General features: G+C 45.5%; 1 protein-coding gene across 6 annotated transcripts in view; it reads right to left on the reverse strand.

Moving 5' to 3' along the window:
• Window positions 1-22,770, reverse strand: part of wdr97 (WD repeat domain 97) — a 191,535-nt gene that overhangs the window by 124,449 nt on the left and 44,316 nt on the right. For all 6 annotated transcript variants that reach the window (XM_059971585.1, XM_059971581.1, XM_059971583.1 and 3 more), the window contains 3 exons: window positions 16,981-17,217; window positions 15,552-15,642; window positions 14,423-14,555 (listed from right to left, as the gene is read on the reverse strand). In XM_059971585.1, the coding sequence (XP_059827568.1) occupies window positions 14,423-14,555; window positions 15,552-15,642; window positions 16,981-17,217 (461 nt within the window). The remainder of the gene's footprint in view (window positions 1-14,422; window positions 14,556-15,551; window positions 15,643-16,980; window positions 17,218-22,770) is intronic.

Below are 22,770 nucleotides of genomic sequence, written 5' to 3' on the forward strand. Positions count from 1 at the left end.
ATACACTGAAACCCAGACTGCACAGAAACACACTGAAACCCAGACTGCACAGACACACACACTGACACCCAGACTACACAGACACACACACTGAAACCCAGACTGCACAGAAACATACACTGATACTCAGACTGCACAGAAACATACACTGAAACCCAGACTACACACACACACTGACACCCAGACTGCACAGACACACACACTGACACTCAGACTACACAGACACACACACTGAAACCCAGACTGCACAGACACACACACTGACACCCAGACTACACAGACACACACACTGACACCCAGACTGCACAGAAACATACACTGAAACCCAGACTGCACAGAAACATACACTGATACTCAGACTGCACAGACACACACACTGACACCTAGACTACACACGCACACTGAAACTCAGACTGCACAGAAACATGCACTGATACTCAGACTACACAGACACACACACTGACACCCAGACTACACAGACACACACACTGACACCCAGACTGCACAGAAACATGCACTGATACTCAGACTGCACAGAAACATACACTGAAACCCAGACTACACACACACACTGAAACCCGGACTACACAGACACACACACTGAAACCCAGACTGCACAGACACACACACTGATACTCAGACTGCACAGAAACATACACTGAAACCCAGACTACACACACACACTGAAACCCAGACTACACAGACACACACACTGAAACCCAGACTGCACAGACACACACACTGACACCCAGACTGCACAGAAACATACACTGAAACCCAGACTGCACAGAAACATACACTGATACTCAGACTGCACAGACACACACACTGACACCTAGACTACACACGCACACTGAAACCCAGACTGCACAGAAACATGCACTGATACTCAGACTACACAGACACACACACTGACACCCAGACTACACAGACACACACACTGACAACCAGACTGCACAGAAACATGCACTGATACTCAGACTGCACAGACACACACACTGACACCCAGACTACACAGAAACATACACTGATACTCAGACTACACAGACACACACACTGAAACCCAGACTACACAGACACACACACTGAAACCCAGACTACACAGAAACATACACTGATACTCAGACTACACAGAAACATACACTGATACTCAGACTACACAGACACACACACTGAAACCCAGACTACACACGCACACTGAAACCCAGACTACACAGACACACACACTGAAACCCAGACTACACAGAAACATACACTGAAACCCAGACTGCACAGACACACACACTGACACCCAGACTACACAGACACACACACTGACACCCAGACTACACAGAAACATGCACTGATACTCAGACTACACAGACACACACACTGAAACCCAGACTACACAGAAACATACACTGAAACCCAGACCCAGACTACACAGACACACACACTGAAACCCAGACTACACAGACACACACACACTGATACTCAGACTACACAGACACATACACTGAAACCCAGACTACACAGACACACACACTGATACTCAGACTACACAGAAACATACATTGATACCCAGACTACACAGACACACACACTGACACCCAGACTACACACGCACACTGAAACCCAGACTGCACAGAAACATGCACTGATACTCAGACTACACAGACACACACACTGACACCCAGACTACACAGACACACACACTGAAACCCAGACTACACACGCACACTGAAACCCAGACTGCACAGAAACATGCACTGATACTCAGACTACACACGCACACTGAAACCCAGACTGCACAGAAACATGCACTGATACCCAGACCCAGACTACACACACACACACTGAAACCCAGACTGCACAGAAACATGCACTGATACCCAGACCCAGACTACACACACACACACTGAAATCCAGACTGCACAGAAACATACACTGATACTCAGACTACACAGACACACACACTGAAACCCAGACTGCACTGAAACATACACTGATACCCAGACTACACACACACACACACTGATACCCAGACTACACACACACTGAAACCCAGACTGCACAGAAACGTGCACTGATACTCAGACTACACAGACACACACACTGATACCCAGACTACACACACACACACTGAAACCCAGACTGCACAGAAACATGCACTGATACTCAGACTACACAGACACACACACTGAAACCCAGACTACACACGCACACTGAAACCCAGACTGCACAGAAACATGCACTGATACTCAGACTACACAGACACACACACTGAAACCCAGACTGCACAGACACACACACTGAAACCCAGACTGCACAGAAACATACACTGAAACCCAGACCCAGACTACACAGACACACACACTGAAACCCAGACTGCACAGAAACATACACTGAAACCCAGACTGCACAGACACACACACTGACACCCAGACTACACAGAAACATGCACTGATACTCAGACTACACAGAAACGTACACTGAAACCCAGACTGCACAGAAACATGCACTGATACTCAGACTACACAGAAACATACACTGAAACCCAGACTACACAGACACACACACTGAAACCCAGACTGCACAGACACACACACTGAAACCCAGACTGCACAGACACACACACTGAAACCCAGACTACACAGACACACACACTGATACTCAGACTGCACAGAAACATACACTGAAACCCAGACTGCACAGACACACACACTGATACCCAGACTACACACACACACACTGAAACCCAGACTACACAGACACACACACTGATACTCAGACTGCACAGAAACATACACTGAAACCCAGACTGCACAGACACACACACTGATACCCAGACTACACACACACACACTGAAACCCAGACTACACAGACACACACACTGATACTCAGACTGCACAGAAACATACACTGAAACCCAGACAGCACAGACACATACACTGATACTCAGACTGCACAGAAACATACACTGAAACCCAGACTACACAGACACACACACTGAAACCCAGACTACACAGACACACACACTGAAACCCAGACTGCACAGAAACACACTGAAACCCAGACTGCACAGAAACATACACTGAAACCCAGACTACACACACACACTGAAACCCAGACTACACAGACACACACACTGAAACCCAGACTGCACAGACACACACACTGACACCCAGACTACACAGACACACACACTGACACCCAGACTGCACAGACACACACACTGACACCCAGACTACACAGACACACACACTGAAACCCAGACTGCACAGACACACACACTGACACCCAGACTACACAGACACACACACTGACACCCAGACTGCACAGAAACATACACAGAAACACAGACTGCACAGAAACATACACTGATACTCAGACTGCACAGACACACACACTGACACCTAGACTACACACGCACACTGAAACCCAGACTACACAGAAACATGCACTGAAACCCAGACTGCACAGACACACACACTGACACCCAGACTACACAGACACACACACTGAAACCCAGACTGCACAGAAACATGCACTGATACTCAGACTACACAGACACACACACTGACACCCAGACTACACAGACACACACACTGACACCCAGACTGCACAGAAACATGCACTGATACTCAGACTGCACAGACACACACACGGACACCCAGACTGCACAGAAACATACACTGATACTCAGACTACACAGACACACACACTGAAACCCAGACTGCACAGAAACATACACTGATACCCAGACTACACAGAAACATACACTGATCCTCAGACTACACAGACACACACACTGACACCCAGACTACACAGAAACATACACTGATACTCAGACTACACAGAAACATGCACTGATACTCAGACTACACAGACACACACACTGAAACCCAGACTACACAGAAACATACACTGATACTCAGACTACACAGAAACATACACTGATACTCAGACTACACAGACACACACACTGAAACCCAGTCTACACACGCACACTGAAACCCAGACTACACAGATGCACACACTGAAACCCAGACTGCACAGAAACATACACTGAAACCCAGACTACACAGATGCACACACTGACACCCAGACTACACACGCACACTGAAACCCAGACTACACAGACACACACACTGAAACCCAGACTACACAGACACATACACTGAAACCCAGACTACACAGACACACACACTGATACTCAGACTACACAGAAACATACACTGATACCCAGACTACACAGACACACACACTGACACCCAGACTACACACGCACACTGAAACCCAGACTGCACAGAAACATGCACTGATACTCAGACTACACAGACACACACACTGACACCCAGACTACACACACACACACTGATACTCAGACTACACAGACACACACACTGAAACCCAGACTGCACAGAAACATACACTGAAACCCAGACTACACAGACACACACACTGACACCCAGACTACACAGACACACACACTGACACCCAGACTACACAGAAACATGCACTGATACTCAGACTACACAGACACACACACTGAAACCCAGACTACACAGAAACATACACTGAAACCCAGACCCAGACTACACAGACACACACACTGAAACCCAGACTACACAGACACACACACTGATACTCAGACTACACAGACACATACACTGAAACCCAGACTACACAGACACACACACTGATACTCAGACTACACAGAAACATACACTGATACCCAGACTGCACAGACACACACACTGACACCCAGACTACACACGCACACTGAAACCCAGACTGCACAGAAACATGCACTGATACTCAGACTACACAGACACACACACTGACACCCAGACTACACACACACACACTGATACTCAGACTACACAGACACACACACTGAAACCCAGACTGCACAGAAACATACACTGAAACCCAGACTACACAGACACACACACTGAAACCCAGACTACACAGAAACATACACTGATACCCAGACTACACAGACACACACACTGACACCCAGACTGCACAGAAACATACACTGAAACCCAGACTGCACAGAAACATACACTGATACTCAGACTGCACAGACACACACACTGACACCTAGACTACACACGCACACTGAAACCCAGACTGCACAGAAACATGCACTGATACTCAGACTACACAGACACACACACTGACACCCAGACTACACAGACACACACACTGACACCCAGACTGCACAGAAACATGCACTGATACTCAGACTGCACAGACACACACACTGACACCCAGACTACACAGAAACATACACTGATACTCAGACTACACAGACACACACACTGAAACCCAGACTACACAGAAACATACACTGATACCCAGACTACACAGAAACATACACTGATACTCAGACTACACAGACACACACACTGACACCCAGACTACACAGAAACATACACTGATACTCAGACTACACAGAAACATGCACTGATACCCAGACTACACACACACACACACTGAAACCCAGACTACACAGACACACACACTGAAACCCAGACTACACAGACACACACACTGAAACCCAGACTGCACAGAAACATACACTGAAACCCAGACTACACAGATGCACACACTGACACCCAGACTACACACGCACACTGAAACCCAGACTACACAGACACACACACTGAAACCCAGACTACACAGACACATACACTGAAACCCAGACTACACAGACACACACACTGATACTCAGACTACACAGAAACATACACTGATACCCAGACTACACAGACACACACACTGACACCCAGACTACACACGCACACTGAAACCCAGACTGCACAGAAACATGCACTGATACTCAGACTACACACGCACACTGAAACACAGACTGCACAGAAACATGCACTGATACTCAGACTACACACGCACACTGAAACCCAGACTGCACAGAAACATACACTGATACTCAGACTGCACAGAAACATACACTGAAACCCAGACTACACAGACACACACACTGAAACCCAGACTGCACAGAAACATACACTGAAACCCAGACTACACAGACACATACACTGAAACCCAGACTACACAGAAACATACACTGATACTCAGACTGCACAGAAACATACACTGAAACCCAGACTACACAGAAACATACACTGAAACCCAGACTACACAGAAACATGCACTGATACTCAGACTACACAGACACACACACTGAAACCCAGACTGCACAGACACACACACTGAAACCCAGACTGCACAGAAACATACACTGAAACCCAGACCCAGACTACACAGACACACACACTGAAACCCAGACTGCACAGAAACATACACTGAAACCCAGACTGCACAGACACACACACTGACACCCAGACTACACAGAAACATGCACTGATACTCAGACTACACAGAAACATACACTGAAACCCAGACTGCACAGAAACATGCACTGATACTCAGACTACACAGAAACATACACTGAAACCCAGACTACACAGACACACACACTGAAACCCAGACTGCACAGACACACACACTGAAACCCAGACAGCACAGACACACACACTGAAACCCAGACTACACAGACACACACACTGATACTCAGACTGCACAGAAACATACACTGAAACCCAGACTGCACAGACACACACACTGATACCCAGACTACACACACACACACTGAAACCCAGACTACACAGACACACACACTGATACTCAGACTGCACAGAAACATACACTGAAACCCAGACTGCACAGACACACACACTGATACCCAGACTACACACACACACACTGAAACCCAGACTACACAGACACACACACTGATACTCAGACTGCACAGAAACATACACTGAAACCCAGACTGCACAGACACACACACTGACACCCAGACTGCACAGACACACACACTGACACCCAGACTACACAGACACACACACTGAAACCCAGACTGCACAGAAACATGCACTGATACTCAGACTACACAGACACACACACTGACACCCAGACTACACAGACACACACACTGACACCCAGACTGCACAGAAACATGCACTGATACTCAGACTGCACAGAAACATACACTGAAACCCAGACTACACACACACACTGAAACCCAGACTACACAGACACACACACTGAAACCCAGACTGCACATACACACACACTGATACTCAGACTGCACAGAAACATGCACTGAAACCCAGACTACACACACACACTGAAACCCAGACTACACAGACACACACACTGAAACCCAGACTGCACAGACACACACACTGACACACAGACTACACAGACACACACACTGACACACAGACTGCACAGACACACACACTGACACCCAGACTACACAGACACACACACTGAAACCCAGACTGCACAGACACACACACTGACACCCAGACTGCACAGAAACATACACTGAAACCCAGACTGCACAGAAACATACACTGATACTCAGACTGCACAGAAACATACACTGATACCCAGACTGCACAGAAACATACACTGATACTCAGACTGCACAGAAACATACACTGATACTCAGACTACACAGACACACACACTGAAACCCAGACTGCACAGACACACACACTGACACACAGACTACACAGACACACACACTGACACACAGACTGCACAGACACACACACTGACACCCAGACTACACAGACACACACACTGAAACCCAGACTGCACAGACACACACACTGACACCCAGACTGCACAGAAACATACACTGAAACCCAGACTGCACAGAAACATACACTGATACTCAGACTGCACAGACACACACACTGACACCTAGACTACACACGCACACTGAAACCCAGACTGCACAGAAACATGCACTGATACTCAGACTACACAGACACACACACTGACACCCAGACTACACAGACACACACACTGACACCCAGACTGCACAGAAACATGCACTGATACTCAGACTGCACAGACACACACACTGACACCCAGACTACACAGAAACATACACTGATACTCAGACTACACAGACACACACACTGAAACCCAGACTACACAGAAACATACACTGATACCCAGACTACACAGAAACATACACTGATACTCAGACTACACAGACACACACACTGACACCCAGACTACACAGAAACATACACTGATACTCAGACTACACAGAAACATGCACTGATACTCAGACTACACAGACACACACACTGAAACCCAGACTACACAGAAACATACACTGAAACCCAGACTACACAGACACACACACACACACTCACACACACTGAAACCCAGACTACACAGATTCACACACTGAAACTCAGATCTCTCCGATCTACACACACTGACAACATCTCCTCTGCAATATCCATCAGCACAGGAGAACCACAAGGATGTGTACTTGGCCCATTTCTCTATTCAATTTCCACTTTTGACCATGTGGCTAATTACATCTTCAACAACATATACAAGTTTGCTGATGTCACCACTGTTGTGGGCTGTATGAACTATGGATATGAATCAGCATACAGGGGGGATATTGATAACTTGGCTTTGTCATGTAATAACAACAATCTCTCACTGAATGTCCATAAGACCAAGGAACTGATTGGAGATTTCAGCAGTGGGAAACAGTTGTCCAGGAGCCAGTAATCATTGGAGGATCAAAGGTGGAGACTGTCCATAACTTTAAGTTCCTGAGTGTCACCATCTCAAAGGACCTGTTCTAGACCCATTATATAAACGATATGGTGAAGAAAGCACAGCCTCTACTTCCTCAGGAGTCTGCAGCGATTCAGAAGGTCTTCAAAACCTTGGCAAACTTGTATAGGTGTGTGGTGGAAAGTGTGCTGACAGGGTGCATTAGTGTCTGGTTTGAGAATCTAATGCTTTTGAGGGGAAAAACCAACAAAAGATAGTGGATTCGACCCAGTACATCATGGGTAAAACCCTCCGAACCATTGAGCACATCTACATGAAACGTTGCCATAGAAAAGCTGCCTCCATCATCAAAGATCCTCACCACCCAGGCTATGATTTTTCTCGCTACTGCCATCGGGGAGAAGGTACATGTGCCTCGGGACTCACACTACAATAAGACAATAACATTTAGGAGCAGAATTAGGCCATTCAGCCCATTGAGTCTGCTCCGCCATTTCATCATGACTGATCCTAGATCTCATTCAACCACATACACCTGCCATCTCACCATATCCCTTGACGCCCCGACCAGTCAGGAATCTATCAACTTCCACTTTAAATATACCCATGGACTTGGCTTCCATTGCGGTCTGTGGCAGAGCATTCCACAGATTCACTACTCTCTGGATAAAAAAAATCCTCCATACTTCTGTTAGCCTGCCACAATTATAGACCAGTTAGCCTGACCTCAGTGGTTGGGAAGATGTTAGAGTCAATTGTTAAGGTTGAGGTTACGTAGTACTCGGTGACACAGGACAAGATAGGACAAAGTCAGCATGGTTTCCTTCAGGGAAAATCCTGCCTGACAAACCTGTTGGAATTCTTAGAGGAGATTACAAGTAAGATAAATTAAGGGGATGCAGTTGATGTTGTATATTTGGACTTTCAGAAGGCATTTGGCAAGGTGCCTCTAATGAGGCTGCTTACCGAAGTTAGAACCCATGGCATTACAGGAAAGTTACTAACATGGTTAGAGCTTTGGCTGATTGGCAGGGGCCAGCGAGAGGGAATAAAAGGGTCCATTTCTGGTTGGTTGACAATGACTAATAGTATTCTTAAGGGGTCAGAGTTGGAACCACTTCTTTTTATGCTGTATATAAATGATTTGGATGATGGAGTAGATGGCTTTGTTGCCAAGTTTGCAGATAATAGGAAGATTGGTGGAGGGGCAGGTAGTGTTGAGGAAAACAGGTAGGATGCAGAAGGAATTAGATAGATTAGGAGAATGGGCAAGAAAGTGGCAAATGAAATACAGTGTTGGAAAATGCATGGTCATGCACTTTGATAGTAGAAATAAATGTGCAGATTATTTTCTAAACAGGGAGAAAATCCAGGAATCTGAGATGCAAAGGGACTTGGGAGTCCTTGTGCAGAACACCCTGAAGGTTAACTTGCAGGTCGAGTCTGTGGTGAGCAAGGCACGCGCCATGTAAGCATTCATTTCAAGAGGTCTAGAATACAAGTACAGGGATGTGATGCTGAGGCTTTATAAGGCACTGGTGAGGCCTCACCTTGAGGATTGTGAACAGGTTTGGGCTCCTCATCTTAGAAAAGATGTGCTGGCATTGAAAAGGGTACCGAGGAGGTTCACAAGGATGATTCCAGGAATGAAAGGGTTATCATACGAGGAACGTAGATGACTCTGTGTCTGTACTCACTGGAATTCAGAAGGATGAGAGAGGATCTCATTGAAACCTTTCGAATGTTGAAATACCTAGAAAGAGTAGAGATGTGGAAAGGATGTTTCCCATGGTGGGGGAGTCTAGGACAAGAGGGTACAGCCTCAGGATAGAGAGGCGCCCTTTCAAAACAGAGATGTGGAGAAATTTCTTCAGACAAAGGGTGGTGAATTTGTAGAATTTGTTGCCACATGCAGCTGTGAAGACCAGGTCGTTGGGTGTATTTAAGGCAGAGCTTGATAGGTTCTTGACTGGACACAGTATCAATGGGGTTGAGGGGGAGATTAAAAAAAAGGATCAGCCATGATTGAATGGCAGAGCAGACTCGATGGGCCAGAGAGCATAATTCTGCTCTTATGTCTTATGGTTCCAAAAGGTCACCCCTCAATCTTGAGGCTGTGCCCTCAAATTCTGGATAGCCCCACCAGACTGAACGTCCTCCCCACATCCACTCTATCCAGTCCTTTCAACATTTGGTAGGTTTCAATGAGATTCCCACCCCCTCCCCCGGCTTTCTTCTAAATTTCAGTGAGTTCAGGCCCAAAGCTGCCAAACACTGCTCATATGTTAACCCCTTCATTCCCAGAATCATCCTCATGAACCTCGTCTGGAGTCTCTCCAATGACAACACATCCTTTCTGAGATATAGGTCCCAAAACTGTTGACAATACTCCAAGACTAGTGTCTTATAAAGCCTCAGCATTATCTTCTTGCTTTTGCATTCTATGCCTCTTGAAATGAATGCCAACATTGCATTTGCCTGCTTCACCACTGAATCAACCGGTGAATTAACCTTCTGGGAGTCTTGAACAAGGACTACCGAGTCCATTTACCTCTCTGATGTTTGAACCTTCTCCCCATTTAGATTATAGTCTGCACTATTGTTCCTTTTACCAAAATGTATTACCATACCTTTCCCAATACTGCATTCCATCTACCACTTTTTTGTCCATTCTTCCAATTTTTCTAAGTCCTGCTGCAATCACTTTGCTTCCTCAGCACAACCTACCCCTCACCTATCTTCGTATCATCCACAAACTTTGCAACAAACCCATCAATTCCATTATCTAAATCACTGACAAACAACGTGAAAAGCAGTGGTCCCAATACTGACCCCTGAAGAACACCACTAGTCTCTGGCAGCCAACCAGAAAAGGCCCCTTTATTCCCTCTCACTGCCTCCTGCCTGTCAGCCATTCCGCTATCCATGCCAGTATCTTTCCTGTAACACCATAGGATTTTATCTTGTTAAGTAGCATCATGTGAGGCACCTTATCAAGTGCCTTCTGAAAATCCACTAACTCTCCGTTATCCATCCTGCTTGTTACTTCCTTGAACAACTCTAACAAATTTGTCGGGCAAGATTTCCATTCACAGAAACCATGCTGACTTAGACTTATTTTATCATTAGTCTCCAAGTACCCCAAAACCTCATCCTTAATAATGGACTCCAACACTTTCCCAACCACTGAAGTTAGGCTAACCGACTTATAATTTCCTGTATTTTGTCTTCTTCCCTTCTTAAAGAGCGGATTGACATTTGCAATATTCTAGACCTTAAGAACCATGCCAAAATCAGTGATTCTTGAAAGATCATGACCAATGCATCCATTATCTCTTCAGCAACCTCTCTCAGGACTCTGGGATGTCGTCCATCTGGCCCACCTGACATCCATCTGAAGGCCTTTCAGTTTGCCTGCCACTTTTTCCTTGTAATAGCAGTGACACTCATGGACCTCTGGAACACTGCTAATGTCTTCCACTATAAAGACAAATGCAAAGAACTTATTCAGTTCATCTGCCATTTCTTTGACCCCTGTTGCTACCTCACCAGCATAATTTTCCAGTGGTCCAATATCAACTCTCATCTCAAGCACAAGCTGCTCTAAAAAGCCATCTCATAGGCATTCAACAAATTCCCTCTCTTCCGATCTGCCACCAACCTGATTTTCCCAATCACATTGCATTTTGAAGTCCCCCATTACAATGGTGACATTACCCTTATTATATGCCTTTTCCAGCTCCCTTTGCAATCTCAACTCCATATTTTGGCTACTATTTGGAGGCCTATAAATGATTCCCATAATGGTTTTTTCACCCTTTCAGTTTCTTAACTCCACCAACAAAGATTCAACATTCTCTGACCCTATGTCACCCCTTTCTAAAGATGTAATTCCATCTCTTACCAACAGAGCCACACACTGCCTATGCCTTCCTGCCTGTACTTTTGATACAAAGTATATCCTTTGATGTTAAACTCCCAACTATGGCAGTAAATGACCCCAATGGACTCACAGGTGAAGTGTCGCCTCACCTGGAAGGACTGCTGGGGCCCTGAATGGTCGTGAAGGAGGAGGAGTAGGGGCAGGTGTAGCACTTGTTCCACTAGCAAGGATAAGTGCCAGGAGGAAGATCAGTGGGGAGGGTTGAATGGAATGATCCCTACTGAAAGCAGAAAGTTGGGGTGTGGGGGGAGAGAAAGATGAGCTTGGTGGTGGGATCCCATTGGAGGTGGCAGAAGTTTCAGAGAATTATGTGCTGGATGCAGAGTCCAGTGAGGTGGTAGGTGTGGACAAGAGGAACCCTATCCCTGGTAGGGTGAGAAGAGGATGGGGTAAGATCAGACATGCATAAGAATAGAGAGAAGAGAGAGAAGGGGATAACATTTTTACAAGCCCTTACACCTTCTCCATCACTACCATCCAGGGCCATAAACAGTCATTTCAGGTGAGGCAACATTTCACCTGTGAGTTTGTTGGGGTCAACTATTGTGTTTGGTGCACCTGGTGTGGCCTCTTATATATCGGTAAAATCCAACGGAGATTGGGAGGCTGCTTCACCGAGCACCTACGCTCCATCCATCAGAACAAGCGGGATCTCCCAGTGGCCCCCCATTTTAATTCCACTTCCCATTCTGATATGTCTAGCCATGGCCTCCTCCTCGTGATAAGGCCACACTTAGGTTGGAGGGACAACACCTTAAGTTCCATTTGGGTAGTTGCCAAACTGATGGCATGAACCTCAATTTGTCAAATGTCCAGTAATGTCTCCTGCCCTCCCCCCTCACCATTTCCCATCCCTTTTTCCCTCCCTCAACTTATCTCCCTGCCCACCCATCATCTCCCTCTGATGCTCCTCCCCCATTTTCTTTCTTCTATGGTCTTCTATAATCAGCTTCCTAGCTCTTTTCTTCATTCTCTACGCTCCAAGTTTCACTTATCACCTGGTGGTTCTCTCTCCCCTCCCATCCCCACCCCCCACCTTTTAAATCTACTCCTCAGCTTTTTTTCTCCAGTCTGCCAAAGGGTTTTAGCCCAAAATGTTGACTGTACTCTTTTCCTAGATGCTGTCTAGCCTGCTGAGTTCCTCCAGCATTTTGTGTGTGTTACCACCAGGTTCAAGAACAGTTGCTACCCCTCAACCATCAGGCTCTTGTACAAAAGGGGATAACTACACTCATTCTATTTCTGGTGTCCCCACAACAGATGGTCTCACTGTAAGGGCTTTTATCTTGTTATTTCATATTGCTATTCGTTTATATTTGCATTGGCACAGTTTGTTGTCCATTGATCCTATTTAGAAACATAGAAAATCTACAGCACATTACAGGCCCTTTGGCCCACAATGTTGTGCTGACCATGTAACCTACTCTAGAAACTGGCTAGAATTTCCCTACCACATAGCCCTCTATTTTTCTAAACTCTATATACCTAGCTAAGAGTCTCTTAAAAGATCCTATTGTCTTCGCCTCTACCACCTTCGCTGGCAGTGCATTCTATGCACCCATCCTGTAATGCATTGTAGATTTCTATGTCCTATAATAATATTATATTCTGTCTTCAAATTTGATCTACCGAAATGAACCACTTCACACTTACTGTTACGGTTCTATAGATTTGCTAAATACGCTCGCAGGGTTGTATGTGGTCACCTGTATGTACTCTGATATTAAATTTTACTTTGAACTATCACCCAGTTACTCAGTCACGCACACACACACACAGATATGCAGATTCACATACAGTCATGCGCAGTCACACACACACTCTCTCTCTGCCAGCATTCATACCTGGAGTAGGTAGGACTGGGTCAGGTACTCATCACTGCTCATGCGATGAAGGTTCTTCTCAATGCCCAGTAGTAGGTCCCCCCTGCTGTTGCAGAACGAGATGCTGTTGGCCACAGCTTTCAGGTGAACGATTCTGTAAGTATGACAGAGACCAGGAACTTTAAAAGGTCTGGTGAAGACACACATTTATGAACAGCATTGGTGGGGGATAAGATGTCAACATTTCAGGTCAAAGCCCTGTATCAAGATTCAATGGCTATGGACTCTATCAATCACAGTGGATAATACTGGCCATTCTCCAGTCCTCTGTTAGCTCACCTGTAGCTCGAGAGGATACACAGATTTCTGTCAATGCCCCAGCAATCTCCTGCCCTACCCCACAGTCCAAGAAGAGTTAATACCCTATAACCATCAGGTTCCTGAACTGGTGTAGCTAACTTCTTTAACCTCAACTCTGAACTGATTCCACAACCTACAGACTCACTTTCAAGGACGCTTTACACCTCTTGTTCTCAGTATTAGTTTGATTTGCAAAGTTAGTCTTCTTTTGCACATCGGTTGTTTGTCAGTCTTTGTATTTTTATGCAAAGATTTTCATTAAATTCTATTATTATAATTATTTTTTCCTGTAAATGCCCTCAAGACAATGAATCTCAGGGTTGTATATAGTGATGTACTTTGATAATAAATTTACTTTGAACACTGAGATATATTCCATCAGTTCCTGGGGACATCCACCTTCTCTTTGGAGCAAAGGAGGATGAGTGTTCTTGCCAGAGGGGTACAAGATGATAAGCATCATAGATTGAGTGGATAGCTGGAAACTTTATCTAGGACAGAATGGCTAATATGAGGGGCATCATTTTTAGGTATTTGGAGCAATGTATAGAGGAATGTCAGAGATGTGATTTTTACACAGAGAGCGGTGGGTGCGTGGTCACGTTATTTGGCAGCAGAAGCAGGCTGCCCCCACCACATCCTCAGACCGCGTTGGTCATTGATGTAAGTCCAGTGGAAGATTGCTGTCCTCATTCTAGTGTCTAGCTCAGGGCCTGCTGTGGGTACACTTATGGTTACAATGTCATTGCAAAAGCTAGCAGTGTGATCCTGCCATGCTGCATCTCTGCACCTTATCAGCTGGTTCTTGTGGTCCCAAATGTTCAGCGCTCCTCCTCTGCAAATGGATGCAAATATCTTCAGATCTGGACAAGAGCTCAAACCTGGGACACACAGAAATGGTTAACAGCTGGTTCAGCAGTGCACTGAATATATAATAAATGAAGAAGGTTAAGGAACAGAGGTAGCTACATAGAACACAGAGCATAAACAGTATAGGCCCTTCAGTCCACAATGTGCCGCCAACCTTTTAACCTATGCTAAGACTGATTTAAACCTTGCCTCCCACATAGATCTCCATTTTTGTAACATCCATGTGTCTAACGGTCACTTAAATCTCCCTAATGTACCTGCCTCTACAATCAGCCCTGGCAGGGTTGTTTTTTTTTCCCTTTCTCCTCTCTCTCTCTCTCCCTCTCCCACTCTCTCCCTCCCCCTCTCCCCCCCCACCCATCACTGACGTCACACCCTATGCACCCATATCTCTCTCTATCTATATATATATCCCTCTCCCCTCTCTCTCCCCCTCTCCCCCCCCACCCATCACTGACGTCACACCCTTTGCACCCATATCTCTCTCTATCTAAATATATCCCTTCCTCTCCACAGAAGCCATCTCTGGCATTCCCCCTATGTACTTTACAACAATGGAAGTTGGAGCATACATCCACAGATCATCAAGCACTACAGCACAGAAACAGGCTGCCTAGTCCCTCGACCCACATCCGGGCACTAGCCCATCGACCCACATCCAGGCCCTAGCCCATTGACACCTCTCCCACCCATGTACTCATTGAAACCTCTCTTAAATCTCACAGTCGAACCCACATCCACCACTTTCACTGGCAGCTCATTCCACACTCGTATCACCCTGAGTGAAGACGGTCCCCTTCAGGTTCCACTCAAATATCTCACCTTTACCCTTAACCAAACCTCAGTGGAAAAAGCCTGATTTCATTTACCCTATCTATGGCCTCATAATTATCAAATCTCCCCTCATTCTCCTACGCTCCAGTCCTAACCTATTCAATCTTTCCCTGTGACACAGATCCTCAAGCCCTTTACGAAGGGTGCTCTGCCCTTGCACACTGGGGACCTAGGGTGAAGGGTACTCCACCCTGTAGCACGCTGTTCAGGTTGTACACAGACATCCCAGTCTGCGGACTGGAAGAGCTTATGTAGACGTTTGAAGGCCAAAGCCTCTATTCCCTTACCTGAGGAGGCTGCTCCTCGCCTTCCAGCTGCACTTTAGCCCCACCCTCTCCATCTTTTGTTCATCCAGTAGGCAGGGAAGACAACGTCTTAGTTAACCTGCTCTTCAGACTGGCTAAGAGTTATCTAAAGGTCCAGGCAATTTTGGGGTATGTTTGTGCTGTCCCTGCCCTGGGTGGCAGGACAGTGTAGATCTGTGGCAATCTGTGCTGTCTCAGCCTTGGTCTTACCCGTGATCTCATCCTTGTGGTCATGGTCTGGATGATGGTCTCTGCGTAGCCGCTTCCTCACGTCGTACAGGACGATGGAGTGGACGGCTGAGACGGTGTTCTGAAGGGCCATGATGAATGCACTCTTCAGCAGGCATAGGTGGGTGGGGGTGTGGGCAGCGAAGAAGCTCATTAAAGGCGTAAGAGAATCCCGGGCAAACGGAAACACCCGCCACACCTTCACCGCCTTGTCCAGACCTGAAACCAGTACCCATCTGTCAGTGTGTGCTGATGGTATAAATGAAAACCAGTACCCATCTGTCAGTGTGTGGTGATGGTATAAATGAAAACCAGTACCCATCTGTCAGTGTGTGGTGATGGTATAAATGAAAACCAGTACCCATCTGTCAGTGTGTGCTGATGGTATAAATGAAAACCAGTACCCATCTGTCAGTGTGTGGTGATGATATAAATAAACACCAGTACCCATCTGTCAGTGTGTGGTGATGGTATAAATGAAAACCAGTACCCATCTGTCAGTGTGTGCTGATGATATAAATGAAAACCAGTACCCATCTGTCAGTGTGTGGTGATAGTAGAAATTACACTGCCTCACCTCCTGTCTCAAGGTGTATGGGGTGTCCAGCATCTCTGGTGAAAGGGCTTGTCATGTCCATTCTGGGGCAGCTTACTCACCTTTGGTCCCCCTCGGACACTCAGCTCTCACCTGTGGCCCAAGTGGCTGTCTGTATGCAACAGCAGCCGCACCCCGGTACTCCACTTCGACAGTCGGGCTAAACCAGTGAGGGCAGCTGGCAGGCCTCTTATCCCGGTGAGATAGGGAAATGCCTAATCCAGCATGCAAAGCCAGCTCCGGCAGAATGGATGGATGAGATCTAGTGGCCAGGAAGGTGGTTCTGCAACACACCATAGAGACCGAAGGGTGTGACAAAGCACAGACATCATGGTCACCCACAACAACCACGGAAGGCTCCAGTTGTGACAACTACCCATACCACTGGACCTGTGTCAGAAGAGTGGATCTGCCCCATGCAAAGGAATTTCCACTTGAAAAACTCTCCTGCACAGGTTTCCTGTGATAGTTGCGTAAGATGAACAAACATCACTCTTGTCTCTCTCACTGTTGTGGCTCTTCCTTCCCTCCCAGCACGTCACAGGAACTGCCTTCCCCTCCTAGTACTTCACAGGGTCCAGACTCCCCACAACTCCACCAAATTTGGGTGCAAAAGGAGGGTTGGGCTTTGGGACAGCAACCCCATCCCCTAAGAATCCAGAGCTGCAGAAATGCTAACGGAAGCTCCGAAGATCTCACCCCAGGAGAGGAAGTAGCCCTCTGAAGATGGGCTACTTGAAAAGCAGGCCCAGGACAGAGGTCTCTTGTGGCCTAGGCTGCAGCAAGGGTGACGGGCTCAAGAAGAAAGAGAAGAAGTCTCCCCTCCCATCACATCATGGGGACCAGCCTCCCGTCTCAGTACGTCTTGGAACTAATAGGAGAACACTCTGGATGCAAGTGTGACACCTCCAGAGAACAAAGCCTGAAAAAAACACATTTATCCTGTTTCTGTTTCTATGTGACACCTGGGTTTCAACCCATGGTGATGCATATGCACCAGATGGTAATTTGGCACCTTATCCAATGCCTTTGGAAGTCTAAATACATTACATCTACAGGTTCCCCTCTATAAACTCTTCCAATTACATTCTCAAAATTTAGGGGGAAAATTGTCAAAAAATTATTTTACCTTTCACAGACTTATTCTGAATTCTGACTATTCTGATTATATTTAGCCTTCCTAAATTATTAGTTAGTTGCTCTTCCATTGTTGACTTTAGCATTTTGACAACATTCATAGTAACAAAGTATAGCAAGACGCTATACTTGACCAGGAGTTTAATCAGACTTGGTAGGTCACTAAAGAATCTCCCATATTTTTACAAACGTATCATAGAGAGCCTTCTAACTGGTTACATCACTTTCTGGTATGGAAGGTTCAGTGCACAGGATCGTAAAAAGCAATATCTATCATTAAGGACCCCTAATACCCAGGACATGCCCTCTTCTCATTGCTATCATCAGGGAGGTGGTACAGGAGCCTGAAGGCACACACTTAACATTCCAGTTTCTCCTCTGTCAGTTTTCTAAACGGATGATGAACACTACCTCACTAACTTTTTTCTTGTTTTGCTGTCTTTTTTGCACTACTTATTTATTATAGAAAAACTGCAAAATAACATACTTTATTAGATATTCCATAAAATTAAACCTGCTTCCAATAGGCATTAAACTGACCTGTCTAATTTCTTCCTCCATTTGAAACAAGCTGATTTCCAATCTTCTGGTGCCCACTCAGAATCTAACAAGTTTTTTAAAATCTTCAACCCATGGATCCCCGATCTCTGAAAGCATTCCCATTAAAACCTTTGGTTAGGACAATGTGTACCCAGTGTTTTGCCCACCATCAGTACCTTTGAGTTCCGTAATATTTATCACTTGTGTTTGAGAATATTGCAAGTTTCTCCAGGTTACTGTTGGATTGGAGAGCCGAATTGTTATTTTTGTTGTAGTTTAACATTTCCTTGCTTGGTTATATGTGTATTTTTATATAATCATCTATATAATTGTTCAGTACATTTTCCGGTAGTATTTATGGTAGTTTACAGTAGTCAGGCTTCACGCCAGTGGAATCTGACTATTTTATAGGCTAATTGTTGTCACTCGATTTGTGTTACCTCTCATCTGAATACCAGTCAACCACAACTACACGTTCCTTTGTATCTGCTTTGTTCATTTGGCTCCTTTTTCTTGTTTATTTTCTGCTCTTGTAACGCTTAAAATTTACTGCTCCCGACTATTTCATTATGCCTGGTTCTTGATTTAGATCAGAAAAGCCTCTGGAGCTGACATATTGTTGAGGATATTTGCAGAGTCTCCACAATGAAGACTGCTGTAAAAACTGTACATCTTTGTTCAATATCATTAATACACTAGCTTCACTCTCATGAGATCGCACCCTGCTCATGGTCCCACTCCCATCGGGGAGGAGGCCACGTAGCAACCATGTTAGGACCACCAGATTCAAAAAGTTACTTTCCCCGATCAACACCTTCACCCACTAACCCACCCCATCACACCCCCAACCACCACTACTTTAACATTTCCTGTCAGAGTCACCTTATGTACACTCCTGTGCCTGGCATCACTTTATGGACGTACAATCAATGTATATTAGCTATCTTATGTACTTATTGTGTTTTTAACTATCATGTTCCTTGCATGAAGAGAGAAGCCTAAGTCAGATGTATCAGTATCACAATGGAATAAAGGGAATTAGAGAGGCGTGAGAGAGGAGCTTGCCCAGGTGGTTTGGAGGAGGATACTGGTGGGGATGACGGCAGAGCAGAGATGGTTGATGTTTCTGGGAATAGTTTACAAGGCACAGGACAAAAGAACAAGTTCTCAAATGGCAGGGATAGGCAACCATGGCTGACAAGGGAAGTTTAGGACTGCATAAAAGCCAAGGAAAGAGCTTATAAGGTAGCAAAAGTGAGCGGGAAGCTGGAGGATTGCGAAGCTTTTAAAACCCAACGAAAGAATTGAGTTTAAGTTATTTCTTACATTCTTCATAAATATAAGGAGTAAAAAATTTACATTACATTTCCATCTAAATGTGTAATGTTCAATTTATAGTAATTTATAATAAATTGTATGTACAACAGGACAGTCAATATAACATAGAAATACAATTGTATCAGTGTGAATTGATCAGTCTGTTGTCCTGGTGGAAGAAGCTGTCCCGGGGCCTGTTGGTCCTGGCTTTTATGAAATATGAGAGCAGACTAGCCAATAATATAAAGCACGACACTAGAAGTTTGTCCAGTTATATAAAGAATAAAAGGGAGGTGAGAGTTGATATTGGACCACTGGAAAATGATGCTGGTGAAGTAGTAATGGGGGACAAAGAAATGACAGATGAACTGAATAAGTACTTTGCTTTAGTACTTTACTGCGGAAGACATCAGCTGTATGCCAGAGGTCAGTGAGTGTCAGGGAGGAGGAGTGAGAGCCATTGCTATTACAAAGGAAAAAGTGCCAGGCAAACTGAAAGCTCTCAAGGTGGATAAGTCACCTGGTTCAGAGTCCTGAGAGATGTTGCTGAAGAGATAACAGATGCACTGGTCATGATCTTTCAAGAATCACTTGATTCTGGCATGGTCCCAGAGGACTGGAAAATTGCAAATGTCACTCCACTCTTTCAGAAGAGAGGAAGACAAAAGAAAGGAAATTATAGGCCAGTTAGCCTAACCTCAGTGGTTGGGAAATTGTTGGAGTCCATTATTAAGGGTAAGGCTTCAGGGTATTTGGAGACTAATGATAAAATAAGTCAAAGTGGGAAACTTTGTCACATGGTGTGAGCAGAATCATCTGCAGCTTAATGTGAAAAAGACTAAGGAGCTGATGGTGGACCTGAGGAGGGCTAAGGCACCGGTGACCCCTGTTTCCATCCAAGGGCTCAGTGTGACATGGTGGAGGATTACAAATACCTGGGGATACGAATTGACAATAAAATGGTCTGGTCAAAGAACACTGAGGCTGTCTACAAGAAGGGTCAGAGCCGTCTCTATTTCCTGAGGAGACTGGGGTCCTTTAACATCTGCCAGACGATGCTGAGGATGTTCTACGAGTCTGTGGTGGCCAGTGCTATCATGTTTGCTGTTGTGTGTTGGGGCAGCAGGCTGAGGGTAGCAGACACCAACAGAATCAACAAACTCATTCGTAAGGCCAGTGATGTTTGGGGGTGGAACTGGACTCTCTGACAGTGGTGTCTGAAAAGAGGATGCTGTCCAAGTTGCATGCCATCTTGGACAATAACTCCCATCCACTCCATAATGTATTGGTTAGGCACAGGAGTACATTCAGCCAGAGACTCATTCCACCGAGATGTAACACTGAGCGTCATAGGAAGTCATTCCTGCCTGTGGCCATCAAACTTTACAACTCCTCCCTCGGAGTGTCAGACACCCTGAGCCAATAGGCTGGTCCTGGACTTATTTCCACTTGGCATGATTAACATATTATTATTTAATTATTTATGGTTTTATATTGCTACATTTCTTCACTATTCTTGGTGCGGCTGTAACGAAACCCAGTTTCCCTTGAGATCAATAAAGTATGTCTGTTTGTCTGTCAGCATGGTTTCTGTGAAGCAAAACCCTGCCTGACAAATCTGTTCAAGTTCTTCGAGGAAGTAATAAGCAGGGTGGACAAAGGAAAGGCAGTGGAGTCATTTACTTAGACTTTCAGGAGGCATTTGATAAGGTGCCTCACCTGAGGCTGTTTAACAAGGTAAAATCCTATGGTGTTACAGGAAAGATACTGGCATGGATGGAGGAATGGCTGACAGGCAGGAGGCAGTGAGTGGGAATAAAAAGGGGCTTTTTCTGGTTGGCTGCCAATGGCTAGTAGTGTTCCTCAGAGGCCAGTATCGGGACCACTACTTTTCACATTGTTTGCCAATGATTTGAATAATGGAATTGATGGCTTTGTGGCAAAGTTTGTAGATAATACGAAGATAGGTGGAGGGTAGGTGGTGCTGAGGAAGCAATGCGATTACAGCAGGACTTAGACAAATTGGAAGAATGGTCAAAAATGTGGCAGATGTAATAGTGTTGGGAAATGTATTTTGGTAAAAGGAACAACAGTGTGGACTATTATTTAAATGGGGAGAAAATTCAGACATCAGAGGTGCAGAGGGACTTAGGAATCCCAGAAGGTTAATTTACAGGTTGAAT

Source organism: Hypanus sabinus, chromosome 6 (assembly GCF_030144855.1).
Source record: "Hypanus sabinus isolate sHypSab1 chromosome 6, sHypSab1.hap1, whole genome shotgun sequence".
Taxonomy (NCBI): domain Eukaryota; kingdom Metazoa; phylum Chordata; class Chondrichthyes; order Myliobatiformes; family Dasyatidae; genus Hypanus; species Hypanus sabinus.